This window comes from Chelon labrosus (genome assembly GCF_963514085.1).
Source record: "Chelon labrosus genome assembly, chromosome: 16".
In the NCBI taxonomy this organism is placed as follows: Eukaryota; Metazoa; Chordata; class Actinopteri; order Mugiliformes; family Mugilidae; genus Chelon; species Chelon labrosus.
Genome location: NC_140349.1, coordinates 21,120,041 through 21,140,047, shown reverse-complemented (window position 1 = coordinate 21,140,047; position 20,007 = coordinate 21,120,041). Strand labels below are relative to the sequence as shown.

Below are 20,007 nucleotides of genomic sequence, written 5' to 3'. Positions count from 1 at the left end.
GAATCATCCTTGCAGAAACTATTTGTTAGCACACTGCGTCTCTGTTTGCTAGTGGCCCCCAACATTTTGCAGTAGTAAGTTAGTTATTTCAAAATCGCATGAAATTAGCAAATGTCATTTAGACCAATCAGCCACAGCATTAAAACCACTCATCCACACATCCACATTGACTATATTGTAACAATCCAATGTTCTGCTGGGAAACTTTGGGACCTGGCATTCATGTGGATGTTACTTAGACATGTAGCACCCACCTAGAGCAGACCAAGCACCCCCACCCCATAGCAATGACACTCCTTGATGGCAGCAGCCATCCCCAGCAGGATGCAGCCTGACACAGGCACACACCCAAAAATGCTTTAGGAACAACTAAAAAAAAACATGAGGAACGGCACAAGATGTTGACATGGCCTCCAAATTCACTAGATCCCAAACTGATTAAGTATCTGTGGGATGATCCACAGAGGCCCCTCCCCTCAACACTGTATATGGTATTATTATAAACTTTTAATCCACCAATTTAACAAAAGTTTTTACTGTTCTTTAGTAGTGGTCTGCCGGTGGCCTCACCTGATTTCCTCCCTATGCATGTGACCATGAGATCCAAACAGTCTGTGATAGAATGCAACTGGTACACAGCTAGGACTGCAGTTGCACATGCTGTGATCATGATACACTCATGTAATCACTCATCTACAGTTTGAATAAAGCCATGTGATCCTAGTGGACGTGCACAAGTCCGTTTACCCTCGTTCACACCGACCTGCCACAGTTCCTCACGTATTCACCTGCTATGTATCTACCTTATGTATCTACCTACGGAGATAACAGACAGACGTCGTCAGGTTCCTGAATTAAAATTAAGATTCCAATCAGCAGTGCCGCTGCAGAGGACAGTGAATGTTTACAGAGTTGCACAGATTGTTTACGCGGTTGAAATGTGAGACGGGGATTAACTGAATGCTGGTATCGGAGCATCTGGTGTACGTGTGCCCAGACACAGAAGAAGAGCCGATGACCATCTACACTATAATGTGAAGTATGCATCCAGTGCAGGCATGCTGGCACGGTTATATTAAGAAGTAAAGATGTCTCTTGTCTGTCAGGAGACAAAAGAATGCCTGGTGGTCTGGGGCCATTACTGGAAGAAGGATTGCTGAGAAGTACCGAAGGATACATTGACCACATATACTGTAGTGCGTATTGTTAAACACTTTTGTCTTTGAATGATTACATTGCTCCTGCTGCTTAATGAGGTCCACCTTTGAACTCGGTGAGGAAGCATCCAGGAATGCCTGCTATTCAGAACAGCCATGTCACTGTTTATTCTGTGCACGGGGAGGGAGTTCTCCCAAGTCTTGACACTTGATCTGTAATAACTGGAAACTTACCTATTTAAGCAATGAAACAACGTCTCCTCGTCTCCCTGACAAAAGCCTGCTTCCTTCCTGCAGGTCGCGGCCGTTGGATTACGGCTAGACTTTGTGTTTTGGTATCAGCAGGCATGTTTGGACCAGCGGCACAGAAAGGCCAGTCTGTCCCAGAGCCGCTCAGGTCCCCGCAAACAAACCCAGGAAGAGGAGGAATGTACCAGCACCGGCTTTTACTGTAATCTCAACTGGTTTGGAGTGCAACTGGACAACAGCAAGCGAAAACACAAAAACACGTTATGTAGCATGATGTGTCAATGTACACATTGTATTACAATGTATTACACATTTTAAAATAGTCATGCTTTACTATTTGCACCAAGGACACAATCTAACGACCTGTGCCAGTGTTGTGTTTTCTATACACTTGGAGATCCACTTATGATTTGCATTTTTGGGTAACTAGCCAGCAAGATGGCTCTTGGGATTATGGTGGTGTTTTTTTTTGATCCACCACAAACCACAACTACCACCACCAAGTGCAGATGGGAAAATACCCAAGAGGACACATTCAAATCTGATAACTCAGATGGTGGCCAGGCCTGCATCTGAACACATGCTTTCCGCAGCTTGGAGGCAAATGTGCCGCAACAACAACACCATAAATGTTGTCTGTTTATTAGTAAGGAGTGGTTTTTAATGTCCTTTGGTCCCTGAAATGAATTTATACATTAAGTTATCGCATATGAGTATAAACTATGTGTCAGTCATAAAACAATATTCTGGTAGTTTGCAAACAAGGCGTGTGTCCATGCTTATGTGTGCAAATTAGAATTAAATGTTGAATAAGGTTACTGTCTTTCCGTACTGTATTTTAGGTGTTTTTTAATTATACATAGACATATTAATACATATACATGCCTCCCAGATGATATACATGTTTATTTGTATATAATGTGGGAACTTATATACTGTCACAAGTGGTAACATGAGACATACTGTATGTTAATGCCAGGTGTAAACACACGTCCTTAGTGCTGTCCATTTGTACTCAGATCACTCAAGACACAGCCCAGTACTATACTGAGATTTTAAGGATGAAACCATCTCTTCAGTATTTTTCTGCAGTCTCTGTGTCAGTTTGTTTAATTAAAAAGTGCACAGAAAGCCATTAGCCATAGGTTACATATCCCTAACTCTATAAAGGTGTTATGCAAAAAAAAACATTTGGCAGGAGACCAGGGAAACCTTAAAAAAAAAATAAAAAATCAAGGTAATAACATTAAATGAGGACAAAAACAAAACAAAGCAATGCGTCTAGTGTTATGACGACTGGGTGATTAAGGTTGCAATCTCAATCCCCCATCCAGCCCATATCAGTTCCCTGCGCAAACAGCAAGCAGGCTCCTGTTTTTCCTTTGTTTCTTTTCCTCTTCCCGCCTCTCTCCCGTGTTTAAGGAATTCGGGAGGAATGCCGAAAAAGCATCCTGTTTTTCGTTCCGCACTCTTAGTCAGCTATTCACACTCCGCGGTGCACGCGGGGCGGTCTGTGAGTTCTTAGTGACGTCAGAGTAAATAACTCCACGAACTAATGGAGACACAGGTGCAGGTGATAGCCACGTGGTCTAGTTTGTTTTTCTTTCACCCTACAGTCCTTCCAGTCCTGGATCGTCAGACTTAGTTCCGCTTCAATTCACATGTTAGAAAAACAAGCAGAACAACATCGCATTAACTTGTGGTTATCTCTGAACAGTGCCAGTTTATTGCTTATTGTTGTTATTTGTCTTAAACATTTGACCTATAACCCAGGATGTCCTTCAGATTAAAGGCAGCCAAAAGTCGCAAGCTTCCTCTGTAATAAACAATTTCTGAGCTCATGTCCCTCTCGGAGAACAACCTATCTAAAGTAAACATCAGTTTAAGTAGCGACAATGGGACAGACTATGAAGAGATAACAACTGCACGTTGCACTACAGACAAAGAAACCCCGTGCGAAGAAACCACACACTTCATTGTGCCCACTGTGTAGTTAAATGTTAAGCACAGCTTCAGTAGACACACCTGCTTTTTGAGATGCCGTCCTGCAGTAAAAACAGTTTTAAGGATTGAAGTATTTCATGGAGCGTAACATGCAGGAGGCCGTCATGCCCATTTAATCCTTTAATCTCAGGCTTAGTTTCGAACATGTTCTGGCCTTTTTCAGAGCCAACATGAATTCAGCTAGGTCCAATTACAGGGTCCTATTTAAAAGTGAATGAAAAGGAAATGAGTGACTGTGAATGTTAAGATTGGCTGAGTCAGTTTACAAATGGAGTGCCATTCTGTCGTGAATTCTTTCACCTGGACTTTGGACTGTTTCCTGAAAAGCAAAGAAGAGGAAAACATGGCAGCACCCTTGGGTACTGCCGACAGGTGAAGAGTCAGTTCCTATTTCTATTTTATGTTACTATTTTATGTAACTAGATTTTATTCTACTTATTTTTTATTTTTTATTTCTATTTTATTTAATTTAATCTTTTCTTTTTATCTGAGGTTCTTAAGAGTGTGTTTTTTTATGGACAACTAAGCTACTGTAACCAAGCAATTTCCCTTGTGGATCAATAAAGTTTATCTAAGTCTAAGTCTAAATCTAAGTCTTCGTAGTTTGGTTCATCTGGTGTGGTTCATCTGGTGTGGTTAGAGAACGGAGCTGGCATCCCAAGGTAGTCCCTGACTGCTAAAGTATGATAAAGCCAAACCCAAGCATTTAACTGCTCTGCACATCTTGACTGGGGCATGCGCGTTACTGTGGTTACAAACGATTATAAGTCAAACAGTTTGCATTTATATATTGCCTAGCCCAATGCAGTAGTAACTCATGCCAAAGAAACACCATCACAGTGTTGGCCCATTTTCAGGTGGTGTGTGTCGGAGTTTAATTGACAGCTTTTACATCAACCCGAATGAAGTGCACTAAACTGGCCCAGACCATAAATGAAGACTGATATAACCAAATGTGACGTCAACCAATAGTTTGAACTGCTCTAGTTTCGATCTCCATTAGCTTCCACGGTAACTAACAGTGATTGCTACTGAACAGTAGCATACACCTCCCTCTGTAATGCTGAAGAATTTTGTTTAGCACTCTATAGGTAGGAAAGGAGACATGTGTAGATTTGTATTCTTTTAATTTTGTGATACCTGTCAGTTACCTACAAATCTGGAGCTAGCAGCCATTTAGCTTAGCCTAACACAAACACTGTAACATAATCTGCCCGCCAACATCTCTACCAGTCACTAGTTAAATGTCTATAGCTTATTCCTTTTATCCAAACGTAAAACAACATGTTTTCATTTCACTCTGGGTCATGTGCAGTACAACTTTGGTAAGCTAGGCTAATCTGCCACTAGCTGTAGCGTCGTATTACAGGGAGGTTATGCTAATCTCAGCTAACTTTTGTGTGGGGTTTACGGGGGTCACGTGGATGCTTACTTTATATTACCCAGCTCTTTAAAAATGTGTTACGTACCTCTATTTTTATATCACATTTCAGATTATATGATTTGAGCTGAGCTTACTAGAAATTCTATGTGAATACCATATGGTTGGATGAATGCCTTTTATTTATAAAAACTGTTTTACGGTAATATTCTGCAGCAAATTTAGGAATCTATTAGGCCTTAGCTACTTCATTAAGGCAGGACTTTTATAAGGGAGGCCCATGCCTATTAACTATATCTGATAAGTTGTATATAAACCATAGTGGTATGTTGCGTATACAGTCAGTGCCTAGTTTTGTTGAAGTTTAGTATTTCCTCTAAGAGCTCTTCTGACCCTGAACCAACAGCAAACCCCCTAGTATCATCAAAAAATGCTTCCGTGCTTGTGTGTGAGAGTGCAAACTGTCTTATCACTGCAGAATAATTACAAATAACAGCGTTTCCCGGAGCATGCAATTTGTGGTTGAAGGTCAGGAGTAGAGATATCAGACATCACAAAAAAAGCAAATCATCTTCCAGTAATGCAATGCTTTTACACATCTTTATTTTCTCATTCAGCACACAAGTAGAAAAGAAATATAGAAAATATAAATATACATCTGAATAAGTTAGAATATAAATAAATTGTCCTATTTACAGTTGTTGCTTTCATTCCATCGATAGTCAAGTTAAAGCTGGTAAACTATCCATCATATACAGCATTGAGATATTTGAGAATTTATATTTTCTTAGTCTCCATGTGTCCATCAGTTCCTGTTGACTTCAGTTTAACACATAAAGCGCACGAAAGGCTTCATTGCACAGAAAAAAAATAAAATGCAGACCACAGTATTTGGCTTCGGAAATGCATAGCAGAAGTCAGGAATCATATTTTCCAGTGGCTACTTACAAAGGTTACAAAGTGAACATTTGTCATACGGGAAAATAGTTTTTTGGCAAGCTGCACATCATTGCAGCCCTGCGGCATATCCTCAAACAAAACATTAAACAGGAGCTATGCAGTAAACATTTGAGCCAACACAATAGACCTAGTGTACTACCCTTGTTATACTAACTGAAAATATACTGCTTGTGTGCGTGTGTGTGCGCGCGGAGGAGCTGACAATGGACCTTGCATAAAGCTAATTGTTTGTGAGATAAATTCCCAAGAGATGCCCTTCATTTCACTGCAGTGATATGTGCCAAGAGTGAACAAGCTGCCGTTTTCAAGTACTGCTTGATAATCAAAAAGCTATTTGCTACTGCGCCCTAAACATCAGGGAGTTTGGTAGATTCCAGCTCTGATACAGAGGAATATAAGACCAAACCAAAGGTCAAGAATGACGGAGCACTTTCGAGAATATTTGAATTAACACGGACAAACTGTTCCCAACTAAACATAAAGTTGATATGAATCTGAAATATGGGACCGTCCCACAATCGTACGTGTAGGTGACTTGCATACAGACGTGTCCATTAAAGCCAAATACTGGCCACTAGTTGCTCATTGTAACCCAGAGACAGTTTCCATGTCCTTGGCTTTGTGGACAAAGCCAAGGACACTTGTCCTTCTGCAACAAGTTGGTCGTTATTAAGACTTCATCCCCACCCGTCCTTGCTTCCATGCTGGAAGGCTTCTTTTCTTGGGGAGCTGCTTTCTTCCAAAGCTCCACCTTATTGATCAAACACTCGAACCACTGCCTCCCTTGTTTCCACCTCTGAATCTCCAGAGTTCATAGGAGTTTATGAACTCTTTTATGAAACATCGGAGCTTGAACCAAAGGCATCCACATGAGTCTTTGGTCCGTGGTGGTTGAATCCATGAAGGCTGGACTGCTCCTTGTTTTCGTGAGGTCCTCTATCTCCTTGTTCTGCTCATTAACTTGTTGACTCTGGAAGGATTCTTCTGTGATGACAGAAAGCTTTTGGCGATTGCCGTGTTGGACTTGACCAGAGATCTATAGGGGAAAGAAAAGAATCCGGGTCAGAGATGCTTCTTGTGTTTTAGATAAGTGCAGGCAGTTCATTGTGACTTTTAAGGTTGATCTTTACATTTTCCTTGATTTACCTGAAAGATGCCAGCAATTTGTTTGTGCTTGCAGATTCTGAATGTGGGCCAATGGCATTGGTCCTGGAATCCTTTGAGCTGTGGACAGACACAACAGCACCATTAAAACAAATGTGAAACTTGAAGCATATTTAGTTTATGACCAACAAAACCTCAGGAGTTCAAACTAATATTTCTAGATGCCTTATCAGTAAGAATACAAGGCACGTCTTAGATAACATCTAGAGACGGTGACTAAGTCATACTGGTGGTTTCGTGACCACAATAAGACGCAACAAGCATTTCCTTGAGCAAAAGCAAATATGTAAACTTTCCAAATATAGCAGCACTGCTAATAAGTGATTACATTCAAGGCCTACTCAGAAATGCGGGCTTTTCTCCTCTATGACCGCTACCCTCATACTGTGGCACAGTTATCACATTCTAAATCACGCCGCCTCCTCTCTGACTCCTCTACGTCAACATAGCTAAGGCTCATCGCTGACACTGGAGGGAGAGACAGAAGCAACTCCGATACTATCTAGCACCCAAAGGTAAGAATGTGAGGGGAAAGACTGGCTTTGCTGTAGGTCTAGGTAGATGGAGGAAGACGGGGTAAGCCGGGAGGAGCGCTCACCTTTCATGGCAGAAACCGCTGCAAGTTTTATCAGCTGGGTTGAGACATTCACATCGGTTGGCTGATCGGCGGCGGCGAGACAGGGGATTTCCCAAACCATAAGGAAGGAGCTTGCTGTAAATGAAAAATGAAACTAGTCATTTAGTGAAAGCGTCTTGGATTAGTTGTAAAATGACACTAACAGAGTTGCGATTAGGGTTAAGGTTGCTCTTTGCTCTTCTCATTTCTCTTTAAGTCTGAAGTATTCTGCAGCCTCACCTTGGGGTGTTGACCCAGATAATATCCAGGTGGCAGAAGTAGATGCATTCTTTATCATCCCAGCTGTTACAGGAGCAGCGTTTAGTCCTGACATGGCGTGGATTCTGTGCCTGAGGTGGCAGCTCTGATAAGGGGAGTCCACAACCTGGGAAAACACAAAGGATCCCGAGATTAAAAAGTGCCAACTAAGCCTCGGCAGTATGACTATGTAGTCAGGGATTATCGCATGTAAACACAAATAAACCCACTCGGTGGGCTAACACCTAGCAGTGCGGTTAAACAAATGTGGCTTTGATTAATAGTGGAACATGTTTGTCACATTACAAAGAGACTAGAGCTCCAGTCCAAGTCAAACAATCCTATAATGCGGCGAGAGGTGTTTGAATCAATAATGCTGTGGTAACACTGTGGCTGCCCTTCAATAAAAAAGGTGTGTTACTCTGATTATATTCTCTGGAAGGCTGAAGCCAACTCTTGTTTTGCATTGGCATTATGTGGAAATTGGCAGAAGATCAAAGGCTGCTCAATAAACTCACGCAAGCTGCAAAAACACCAACAACTTGAAGCTTCTGCTGAATTAATCTGATTAAATTTAAACAGTTTTGTAATGTTAACTGTAATCTTAGGTCTACAACCCCCAAACTTTTATTTAAGTCAAGAAAGATCTTGTTATTTATTGCATAAATTTTTTATTTTTTTATTTTTTTAAATATATTGCAAAAGCAAACTGGTGCAGTTTGTGGTGCTTCATTGCAAAAAAAAAAAAAATCTAATAAAAAAAATGGAAAACACTTTAAAAACCCACAAAACATAAGAAAAGTTACTCACCCTCTTGCAGAGCAATGCAGATGAGGAACAAAGTGAGCATCTTGCACATGGAGGAAGCCATCATCATCCTTTGTGAATGGAGTTTTGATAAGTTAAAGCAGCGGCGGCCGGTTCGCGCTCTCTGAAAGATGTCCACGGGTCTACAGAGATCCTGTGTGTTCAGGCTGGTGAGCAGCAACAGGTGCTTTGTGTTCACATCCCTGCCAGAAGCGTCTTCTTATACACCCACTGTGGGTGATATCACGGCGGCGGCTCCTCCTACCTGTGTGTGTACTCATCTTTCTATGTAAAACATTGTTGTTACACAACCTGCCCCCCTCCCTCCCTTCCTCTCTCCCTCACACACAAATAGACATTCCAGCAGTGACCTTATGAACATCGTCAGCGCCCCAACAGGACAAGAAGGGCAAAAATGCAGGGCAGGTTTGAGTAATGCATATTTTTTTCCCTGTCATTGTTTTGTGACGCAGGAGACCGAAACGTCTGCTTTCTGCTTGGATTAGAATATAATTTTTAACACTGGAAATGTTCTGTTTGAGAGTGCAGTTGATTTAAACAGTGTTTTAACTATAATGGGAGAAGATTGAACCAAATAGTGAGGGAGTTGTAAATGTATGTATAGCCACTATCCTGGATGTTCCATTTAAACAAACTATGTCCTAAAGAAATCAAACCTTAGACAACCTCTACAAATAACTAAAGATACTTCTACAGTATGGGAGATAAATAGGAAGAATCTACAAAGGCTGGAGTATGATTGTATGTGGTTAATTTCTTTGTTGTGATTTTTAAATTGTGATTCAAAGTAAACATGTATTCACCACCTTGAAAGTGGAAACTGTTGGGTTGTAACCTCACCAGCTTTCTTTGGTTAATACGCTCGTATTTATACAGTGCTTTTATACCTATTGGAACTCAGAGATGTTTACAGTCACAGTGACACATCCACCCATTCGTTCATACAGGCATGCACACACGTGTCCGTGTACTTGTTGTCGGACCGCGAACCCTCCGTGCCTGGATAACTTGCTCTGAGCCGCAGCAGTTGTCCCGACTGCAACCAAGCTAAATGTCTTCTCAAACGTTCGGTTGGCAAACTTGCTGCCACATATCATACCTACTGTATGTACAACTGTTGAATGAAATGCATTTCAATAAGGAAAAAAATCAAGTGGGTGAAAAAAGAGGAAACATGAACATGAGTGTGCATGGTAATAAATGTGCTTGTTGGTGTCATAGGGCTGAATCTCAGATGATGAAAGAAGATAGGGACAGGACTACCAGGGACAGTCTAGACGCTGGAGGTATAGTCGTAGATGAAACTGGCAGGTGGCTCAAGAAGAAGGTGGCTCTGGTGAAGACTTTTGAGATGACAATGGAGAGGGGGAGAGGGGTAATGAGAGGGTTGCGCAACGGACAGCCCGCGAATGGCGGATGTTATTTAATGAACTTTTGATGCAGCCTGCTTTGCTGTGACATGTAGTTACATCTCTGCTGTGGAGGTGCTACACAGCTACAACACAGAAACGACACAGAAGTATACATTTTGCGCAAACTTTTAACTTATTTATACATCCCCAAATTTGAATATATTCAATAATTATTGAATAATTTAAAGTACATTAATACAATTAATAACAGATTATAACAAATTATAATGCGTTATTACATGTATTAATATACTTTTCAACAGTTTTACATTTTCATAATATGGCAGAGCTGTATTCATATGTAATGATGTATGAAAAGCATGTGAACACATCCCTACAGTCTCTAAAAATAATTCACATGTACAAATATGCTGATGGGTTATTTGAAAATCAGATTTTGACTGAGCCTGAAGAACTACTCTCCTGTAAAATTCCACTTGCTAGATTTGTCCCTGACTTTTTGGCCTCATCTTGTGGTGGGTGGTGTTTGTTGAGCTGCTGTGGAAAGTAAATGCGTCTAAAATGCATATGTCCTTCTAACAGATTCATATATATATATTCAGGCTTGCAGAAAATATAACGATCTGTCACAGCTATGTTATTAAGAAACTATAGCAGTTGACAACACTATAAGATAATGCCATTATCGGTTAACAACTTCATCAGTTTGTTAATAATTTGTTATACCCTCCGTTTAGTCAAGAAAACTGACTTTTCGTGACTGCTACAATTATTTGTTGTTTTTTTTTTTTTTTTTTTTGTGTTTTTTTATACTGTTCAAAAGAAGGTCATACAAGGTGATGAAGTTCCCCGCGTTTATCTTTCCGTTCTGTTCTTTTTTTTTTTTTTCCAAAGGCGTTGGGCATGCGGATGAGGCTGGAGGCGGCAGAGGAAGAGATGAGGAGCGACAGAGTTGTTTGCACGTTCCGCGCCGCTGATACGAGGGGACGGAGAAGTCAAAGACAGCTGTCAGCACCCACCCCCGGAGGAAGGTGAGGTCATGGCACCACTGTCCCACACAAACAACGGCGTGGTGGAACGGCGCTCTGACCTTCTCTGCGAGATACGCGGCGGCTTGCCACATCAGCTTTCTGCAACCCACACACACGGGACCGTGCATGTTATAATGAATACCACTGGAACACCACTGACACACGCAGGCTGTCTCTTACTAGTGACATACAGTTAACAGACATGGGTTTGACCACACAGTCTGAACAATTACAGTATCTCATATCAACCCACCCTAGGTATTCCTTCCTCTTATCAAATAGAATGGATTAACCAATTCAAATCCACAAGCATGTACCAGTATAGGAACTATTACACTATGTACATCTGATAGCAGAATAGCGCTGGGAGGCATGGAAGGATTACAACAAATCTGATATAAGATAGGGGTGTTTAGTGAGGTCGATGATAGAATTAAACCTCCTGTTGTGTTGGAGGTTAAACTGACCCGTTTTAAAGTAAAAAGTATTTATTTTAGATGTCAAACTTCTTAATTAGTGTAATCAACATATAAAATGAAAATGGTCCACCACCACCACCCCTCATTGTATTTTCTGTGCCATATGACATGATTCCTGTTTTGGAGTTTCACACATACCATAAATGGTTTAATGTCTGACCGAAGTGGAAGCCAGACTGCAAACCAGCAGGAAAAAAACTGTAATGAGTTCCTCTATTTAGGTCTTGAAGGATGGAAAATCCTGCAAACGTTGAGGAATTTCATATCAGGACTCCAGCAGAGACATAGAAGATAGAGGGCGTTAACTGTAACAGCGACACTGCTGCAAGTATGCATACTTGAACTGTTTATAAGAGTGGAGAAGAAGAGGAAATGCCAAGGAGATGTCATAATGCAGAAAGACTGGCATTTAACCAACTATTTGTTATAGTGAATAAAAAAAATGTGTCGTCTCGAGGAAATATTTGTCCTGTGGTGCAGACTGGAGGAGTGGGCTCACTCTAAAGGTGCCCCTTGCTCCTCATTTCCTCTTCCCTCTGTCCCCTTCCCCTACCGCACTATCCAGACAGCAGGAGCGTAAAAGAAAAAAATAATAGTGCCCTTATCTGTCCCTCACTTCCGGCTGGTGCTGAGGGCGACGGAGGAATGTGAGTTGGTGTGATGGTAAACAAATAGCGGAGATTGTGGAATCTTTCGAAATTCCTCTGAGATGAGGTGAAAACGTACATACTGTGACACAATGACACACAAGTCGTCACACTCAGGACACAGTGGAGAAAATTAATACAGCGTGTACCAACACAGGTCATTATGCAATTGGAAATTCAACATCATGACATGACACATCAAAATATAATGTTAGCTGCATAGCGTGTTAAGATGGCTCAGCTTTACCCTTAGCATAAGTCTGAAAGCCAGTATCACATCCAAGGCAAAGAGATAACGTATTATAAGTAAAAGTAACATAACCTGTACTCTCACTGAAGAAAAGTCCTACATCCCAAATTTAGCCAACGTTTTAGAGTATTAGCATAACAGTGCTCTAAATGCATTAGCAATGCATTATTGTGTAAATTCATCAATTTTATATATACTTGTTAGCTTTGATTCCCCTGGGTGTAAATTATTAAAAATTACTATTTTAAAAAAATCTTAATTTGGTCTATATATTCAATACATTTGCTGCTGAAATGTAGATAAGTAAAGTTAGCAAATATTAAAGTCCCTCCTATTTCTATTTGCGTATAACACATTATTCAACTGACCTGCACATTCAGGTACTTGACTTGCACTGTGACTCCGCCCCTTTTTGGAGGACAACAATTTACTATAATGTAGAATAGCAGTACATAACTGAACCAAATGCAATGTACATTTTAAATTATTTATAAATTACACGATGCAAAGTACTGTTTGCCAATACTCTGACTGCCATGGAACACCTAACAGACACAGAAAATGCTACGTCTATCCATCTACAGTCATGTTCTTGCAGTCTCCTGCATCAAGTTGGTGCCACAGCCCCACTCAGTGACCAGAGGTGTCCAGCTTGGACATGTATTTTTACCTTATTTAGTTGGCAGCTAAGGGATGTTATTGAGACCCACAACCTTGGCTGACCCACACAGTCTCGCTGCCACTTTATTGCAACACGTGCTGTGATTGAACTGTGTGACTGATATTGTGCAACGAAAGGCCACTGTGATGTTGCCTCACGTCCTTTGCGTCTGGATGAAAAAGTGCCACTTGAACACACCACAAAGACTACAGCCAAATGCCTCCTGGAAAATACAATATGTTCTGCATCTGTCTCAAATGAAATAACTCTCCATACCAGCAGCTGACAGTAGTCATTATTTAATTTTCTTTTGCAACAGTAAGAGTAATTAGCTGTGAAGAGCTACCATGGTGCAGGCTTGGCTTCACATTAATCTGGCTGATCACCTGGTTTACATTTTATTCATTCCAGATAATCATGTCATTGAGGAAATATTCATGTATATAAAACCATTGTAAACAAGACTGGAAACGCTGCCAACGGTCCAGGACACACTGCAAAAACTTGGCTCACAGATGCTCAACGATGGCCCTGCAACCATCTGCTTGGTGTATCGTGGCCATAACACACTTTGTAACTCATTTGACTCACTTCTTTGCTTTCAGCTAAATTATTACACCATCAGGAATGTGACACCACCACATCAATTGCAAAAATGCAAACAAGGAAAAGGAGACAGTAAGTAAATTTGGAAATGACTGATAGAGTTTGAGTTATGAGAAGATGGAGCACGGGGCAGTGACTCACACACAGGCAGACAGGACCCTGATATGAGGGAAGAATATGGTCCTAACACCTGCATGAGTAGATGATACCCGCATCACTGCCAGCATCTTAAATACACAGACTAAAGCCAACACTAACCTCACTGAGACACCACCAGTCTGGGTATTCGTCATAAGTGAGGCTGTCTGCCACACCTGTCTGCAACTACCATCTTTTATTAGACCACTCAAGGTTCACACTGGATCTTTTCCCAGCGCTTTCGGTGGCATTTCACAGCCATTCTCAGGATGTTAGGGATTATGTAAGACCTAATGAAAGAAGAAAATATTAACTGAATAAATGTAGAATATGTTTCTTCTGTTTTCTGTAAATTCTTATTTTATTAAACAGAGGCTAGTCGATCTCTCTGTATTTTGCCAGAGATTTGAATCCATTCCTTGCAGAGGACTTCCAGTGCTAAAGTTACCAGTATATGCGTCACAAGTGTCCTTGAGCAAGACCATGAATCCCAGTGCGTGCTTAAACCTCATCTTTTGTCGTGTGAATGAATGGGTAGGTGCATGGGCTTGGTAGTGGGGGGAAAAGGGGACCTGACTACCCAGGGCCCGAGTAGGGAGAGGGCCCATGAAAATCCTGATTTATTTTTTTAATTAATTGGGCCCTCCAATTAATTGGTGTCATAATGTATTTCAAATATATTGATAACATCAACTGAGAGAATGAACTTTGTGTCACAGCCCTCCCAAAATATTGGACATTCTAGGGGCCCCCTCTTGGAGACGCAAAATGGTTTAGTCCGCCTATAGACAGTGGCTGGCGACAAGTACGTCAGTGAGCGCAGATTGAATGACCTGGAGGCTAGCTGTCATCATGCCGCCCAAAAAACACAAGTCGGGGTACTAGAAAAAGAACGAGCGGAAAGAAAAAGAAATAGGGCAGAATGATGGGAAGCAACTATTAACTGCTTTCTTTCCAAAACGTGAACCGAGTTTACTTGTTGTGTAACTGCATCCAATTAACGTTAACGTTGTCGTAGTCCAGAGTCAGTGGGCATTTACTGGGATGTAAATTACATCCTTACATCTCGTGTAAGGCTTTAGCAAGGCTTTATTTCTTTTTCTGCAAGCTGAAGAACAATTTTATTGAAAAATTAGATAGTTTATTTGATTTGATTCTCTGTGTACAGTTGTTGGCTCCTGTTCAAGAATAAATGTTTTTGAATCAAAATGTGTCACGGATCAAAACGTTAGTACACAAACCAGATGTAGCATAATGTTTATAGATGTTTGAGCACAAGCAGGCGAAATGCATCAATTCAGATGTTGAATGAAAGAACCAGTCATCAATATAATCTGATCTGAAACCCTACTTATGCTTGTTTATTTATAAATAAATACCCCAAATTATTATTTTTTGTTTTGCTCGCGTGCTTTGTGCACTGGCATGGATAGGGGCCCACTGACATTAAGCGTGTACGGGGCCCAGAATTTGGTGCTGCGCCCCTGGTTAGGTGTGTGTCATTGTGACTGTAAAGTGTTTTGAGTGTATGGAATAGTGCTACATAAATAAAGACCATTTACAGTTTAGGTGGGCTTTATGTGGTGATGGACAGAAGAGTAACAATGACTTGATCATACCCATCATCCGAGCACTGTGGAGTTGAATTAGTTTACAGTAAAATGGCTGTAATTGGTTGTAGGACTCCAATTGTGTGCAGAGGCCTTTTTTTTCTGTATCGGTTGAAACACGACCCATAACATTACCAGACACATTCTGATAAGAACTGAGACTGGTAACACCAGACTAGGCTAAAGATACCGATATCACAACATCAATACGAGACCTTTTACAGCAAAGTATAATTAATTATTAATTTGAACATTATTAAATTGGAGCAGGCTAATGAAAACTATTCATCATTCAGTCCTATAGTTTGTGTTGGATTCTTAAGAAAATAAAGTTCTAAAGTCTTTAAATCATGTTATGTTCCAGCCATAGACTGTATAAAGAGTGGACACCATGACAGCTCCTCAAAAGTGAGGCCACTGCAAGTGGAGCTCCACCTCCTCCATCTTGGTGGATGGGACTTGGGCTGAACTAAAACACTACACAAAGAACACGTCAAATACATTTTTTTTTTTTTTCAAATATGGGTTCTCTCATTTTACGTAGTTAATATAATGTTGATGTACGTTCAAGAGTCCATTTTTATGAGAAGTATAACTTTAGCTAGTTGTTTCATTCCTTGATTGCCTCTGACTCCCAACTCTCAAGACAGCATCACCCCCGTCCCTGGTATTCTAGCGTCTGTTTCACCAATGGAGGAAAGTGGAGACACATTGTCCATTTTTTCTACACGTTTTTCCCCACACATCACCATCATCGTATTTATCACCATGACAAGAACAAAGCCAGATACGATCAAATGGAAATCAGTTTCATTATACACACAGAGGAGGACACCCTGAAGAAATGCTTCCCCTTGTGAGTAATGATATTGTTTGAGTATCATTTTCTAGTGAACCTTATCACAGCACTCCGACCTTGGAAAAACGTCATAGCATCCACGTGATAGTTCGCTGAAATTACCTTTTTATTAGACGTTAACACTGGGCATTAGGTACCTCCATAGGTACTTCCATTCATATGAACAGTCACTTCAAGCTCACTTTACCAATTGTACCGCTTTTTTCCATGCTTTATCCAACCACTCAAGCTTTGTTGTTCATGGCTTATAACCGCACCCAGTTATTCATTACTTTAAGCTTTACAAATATAAGGTCGATATTTAACTATTTCAGCCCTTGACCTGTTAACTTTAACTATTTCAACAATTTATCTGTTACTTGATACTACTTGTAGCTCTAGCTCTTTTTTATGTTTTTGCTTTGACCTGTTTCAAGCATCACTCATACTTTTGGTTAACTATTTAATCCACTTGCTTATGGTGAATTATTTCTGAAATCTATTACATCTATTTCACCTCATTGGCTGAGGTGCAGTTAAAAAATGCGTGATATGTGAATTTTGTTGTTATTGCAAAGAAAGAAATTAGCATCTTCAGTTATTTCCAGATTCACCGTCATATGCGGCGTAAAAACACAGGAGTTTCTACCATGCAATGAAAATCCCTACTTTGCAAGTCTCCCTTACTTAAAATAATGATTCAAAGAAAGAAATAACAACAGACTAAAAAGGAAAAGGAGAAATCAGTTTAATTAAAAACTTATGTATTAAGATTATGTGAGCTCTTTTGGGTTTGGCCTTTCTGGGGGATTTCCTGAGCTCTGTGGTCCTTTACTGTGGAGCCTAGGAGTAAACTAGCAACAGTCATCCTTAGGTTGAACCTGCAGATTTCTTCTATGTCCTGGCATGATTATGAGAGAACCAAGAATCATAAAGAAGAATACACAACTCAGGTTCATCTCAACAACATTCTCTAGTTCAGGTGAGTCATTAAAAGACACGTCATGCGAGTTTCAGGTTAAAGTCGGGTGTGAACAGGGCCTAAGAAAGACTATTAGGATACATATTTACTAAATACATGTTTTGACTCTCATCCTCTGTCTCTTTCCAGGCCCTGCAGGAATTGCAGTGTTTATCGCAGCGCCAGATGTTGAGACTCGCGAGGCCGTGCACAAAGCTGAAGTGGAGACAAGCAACTCCAGTGCACAAATGTGTGATTGCTCCAACACACGCACGGTGATCAGCTTTCATTAGCCAACCGGCATCATGATCCTGTGGTGGTGGCGAATATTAAGACCTTTAACCGCAGTGAAACTAGCTTAAGCACACTGTAGACGTACAGCAGGCACAACAAAGTTACAGCTTTCTCATACATATTGAGCCGAATGAATAGCAGCAAAATAAACACCTCATTATTTAAATGTATTGTGTGTAGTATTCCTAGAAAGCCTACAGCTGAAATGCTTACATTAAAAGCAAACACAAGCAACTCATTCATTCTTTCACTCACGCTTCTTTTGTTCAACAGGAGTCATTCACTCCTTCATTCATTCAAGGAGTAATGCTGCCTGCCATGGTGGATCCAGAGGGCTCACGGACACTACTCACCTCTGAAAACTGATTCATGAGGAAAAGGGCCTGATCGGTTGCTGCCCCCGTGTGGCCAAATGCTGTAATAGCAAAGACGTACACACGCTTAAATGCGCTGCCTGGTTTTATCTTGTAGGAATCCTTTGTTGCACCATAGCTGTGGGGGGAAAAAAAGAATAATGTATTTAACATCCAAGAATGCAGGTCAAGCCTTTCACTGACTCTTCATTTGTTCACCTGGGGTCATTCACTTCCTCCATGCAGTAGTGCTGACATGGTGGATGAGAGCGCTCAGATCCAGAAGGCTACTTGGACCTGTCAGTCAACTAGGATAAGGCCTTTGGGATGTTACATTCTGCTGTGGTTAGAACTCCTCTTCACTCCTTTAGTGCTGTCACTGAAAACTGATTCATGGCCAAAAGGCCTGGCCAGCTCAGCTGATATTATCAAAACTCATAGTCCATTGCCATTGCTGCCCCCGTGTGGCCAAATGCTGTAATAGCAAAACACGAAAAAGCGCATAAATGTTGTGCCTCGTTTTATCTTATTAGGAATCCTTTGCGCCACCATGGCTAAAGAAGAAGCTGGCGTATCGAACAGCCAATAATGCCGGTCAGGAGATTCTTCACTCATTTTGTACCTTCATCATGACCGGCTCACGGTGTAAATGTGTTTCAATGCAGTTTGAGAGGCAAGAGCTGCAGATCTATGGGGCGGTGGAAAATGTTGTCCTGGGACAAACCTGATGTCGTCCCTGGTTCAACGTGCACAGTGTTGTCAAAGGAGTGTCCTTTGTCCTTGAGGTGTAGGTGGACTGCTGAGTCCTGACCTGCAGAGCCGGTTCTCTTGTATTCAGCGGTGCATTCATTAAATGATTTATTTATTTACTGATTTATTTACTTTTATTTAGTTTATTTTACCTTTTCAGATACTCCAGACACATAAAGAATGTCGTTCTCTTCTTCTTTGTCCGTTCTGAGATTTATTTTTTGTTTTTGTCCGGCTCTGTGAAATCTTCCTCCTCCCGTGTTACAGTTTGGATCCATGTGTGTCATCCATGTACGTGGCTCCAGTAAAAGAGTTCAGGGCTCTGCTCTGCATCTTCCATGTGGAGACTGGCCACGCGAGGTGACACAGCTGTGTCTTCGCCTTCAGAAAACGAAGGTGGTAGTTGGGCGAAAGTCGAGCAGGAATGTTGCTGAGGTGAGTTTGGTTTTATCGGCTGTTGTCCTGTAGGCTATTAGTCGTTACTTGGTTTGATTTTTATTTGGCAGTTGTGACGGCCGCCTGCTACTAGGGCCTGTTTTGTGTTTTCCCCTTGTCTTGTTGCTTGTCTCTTTCTGCAGGTACCTTAGTGGGCGGGTCTCAGTTTGGGCAATTGGGAGCACCTGGCCAGTCTCCCTGAGCCTTTAAGAGTCCCCACTCTCTCTCTCTGCTCTTCGACCTGGATTCCTCCTGCATGGGTTTTTGTTCTGTTGGCTTCGGCCTATTTGCTTTATGTTAGCACCTTCCAACGATACACATACACTATCATGCACCCATCGACAGACACACTGATGCTCACACTCAAACCTCATTAATTCTCATGGGTTGATTTTTGGTTTGTTTAAATAAATCAGTTAACCTTCATGTTTAAACCGCGTTTCTCTGTTTTTTTTTTTTTTTCATGGCTTACGAGCCAGGTCATGACACAGTGAATGTAGTGTCAGTCAGTGGCCTTTTCCATGTCCAGTTGTCATAGAAAATTGCCCTACTTCTTGTAAGTCTTGTAAGTGTTGGTGGGATCCCTCTTTATTGTCTCTTTCATGGTCGTTGCACTGGGAATATTGGTCACTTTGCGAATCACTATGCTGGTCAACTCTAATTAGAACAACTGCACATCTTTAGTTTTTTTTTCTCCACACATAAAACAGTTTAAAGTAATTAGATAACACCCAACCAAGAAAAAAATAGATTAACAGCCTAATAGATTTTGAAACAAGGTCCTTGTTCAAGAACAGGGAAGCAAGATAGAGAGTAAAGTACTCATCATAGCTCTGATTCACCTTCAGTGGTGAGAGTCTGGGGCCACTAGGATCTTAATTCAGTCTTGGCCTGAAATACTGTGCAGCCCTAAATGTGATGAATTTGATATGAATTGCAAAGAGATAAAAGATAACCCTAAAAA

The 20,007-nt window shown here is 41.0% G+C and overlaps 1 protein-coding gene and 1 long non-coding RNA gene across 2 annotated transcripts; both read right to left on the bottom strand.

The window, feature by feature from the left end:
- Positions 1 to 6,547: 6,547 nt before the first annotated feature.
- Positions 6,548 to 8,666, bottom strand: LOC311501275 (endothelin-2-like; the record flags this gene model as incomplete). The annotated part of the gene is made up of 5 exons (XM_084562994.1): positions 6,548 to 6,787; positions 6,898 to 6,975; positions 7,514 to 7,627; positions 7,772 to 7,916; positions 8,600 to 8,666. The coding sequence occupies 5 exons, from the start codon at positions 8,664 to 8,666 to the stop codon at positions 6,688 to 6,690; spliced, it is 504 nt and encodes a 167-aa protein (XP_084419120.1). The 3' UTR covers positions 6,548 to 6,687.
- An 8,354-nt stretch (positions 8,667 to 17,020) lies between these two features.
- LOC311501262 lies at positions 17,021 to 19,067 on the bottom strand. Its single transcript, XR_014699502.1, has 3 exons — positions 18,078 to 19,067; positions 17,859 to 17,997; positions 17,021 to 17,522 (listed from the first exon to the last, which is right to left on the bottom strand). It is a non-coding gene; the product is annotated as an uncharacterized lncRNA (long non-coding RNA).
- Between the last annotated feature and the right edge of the window lie 940 nt (positions 19,068 to 20,007).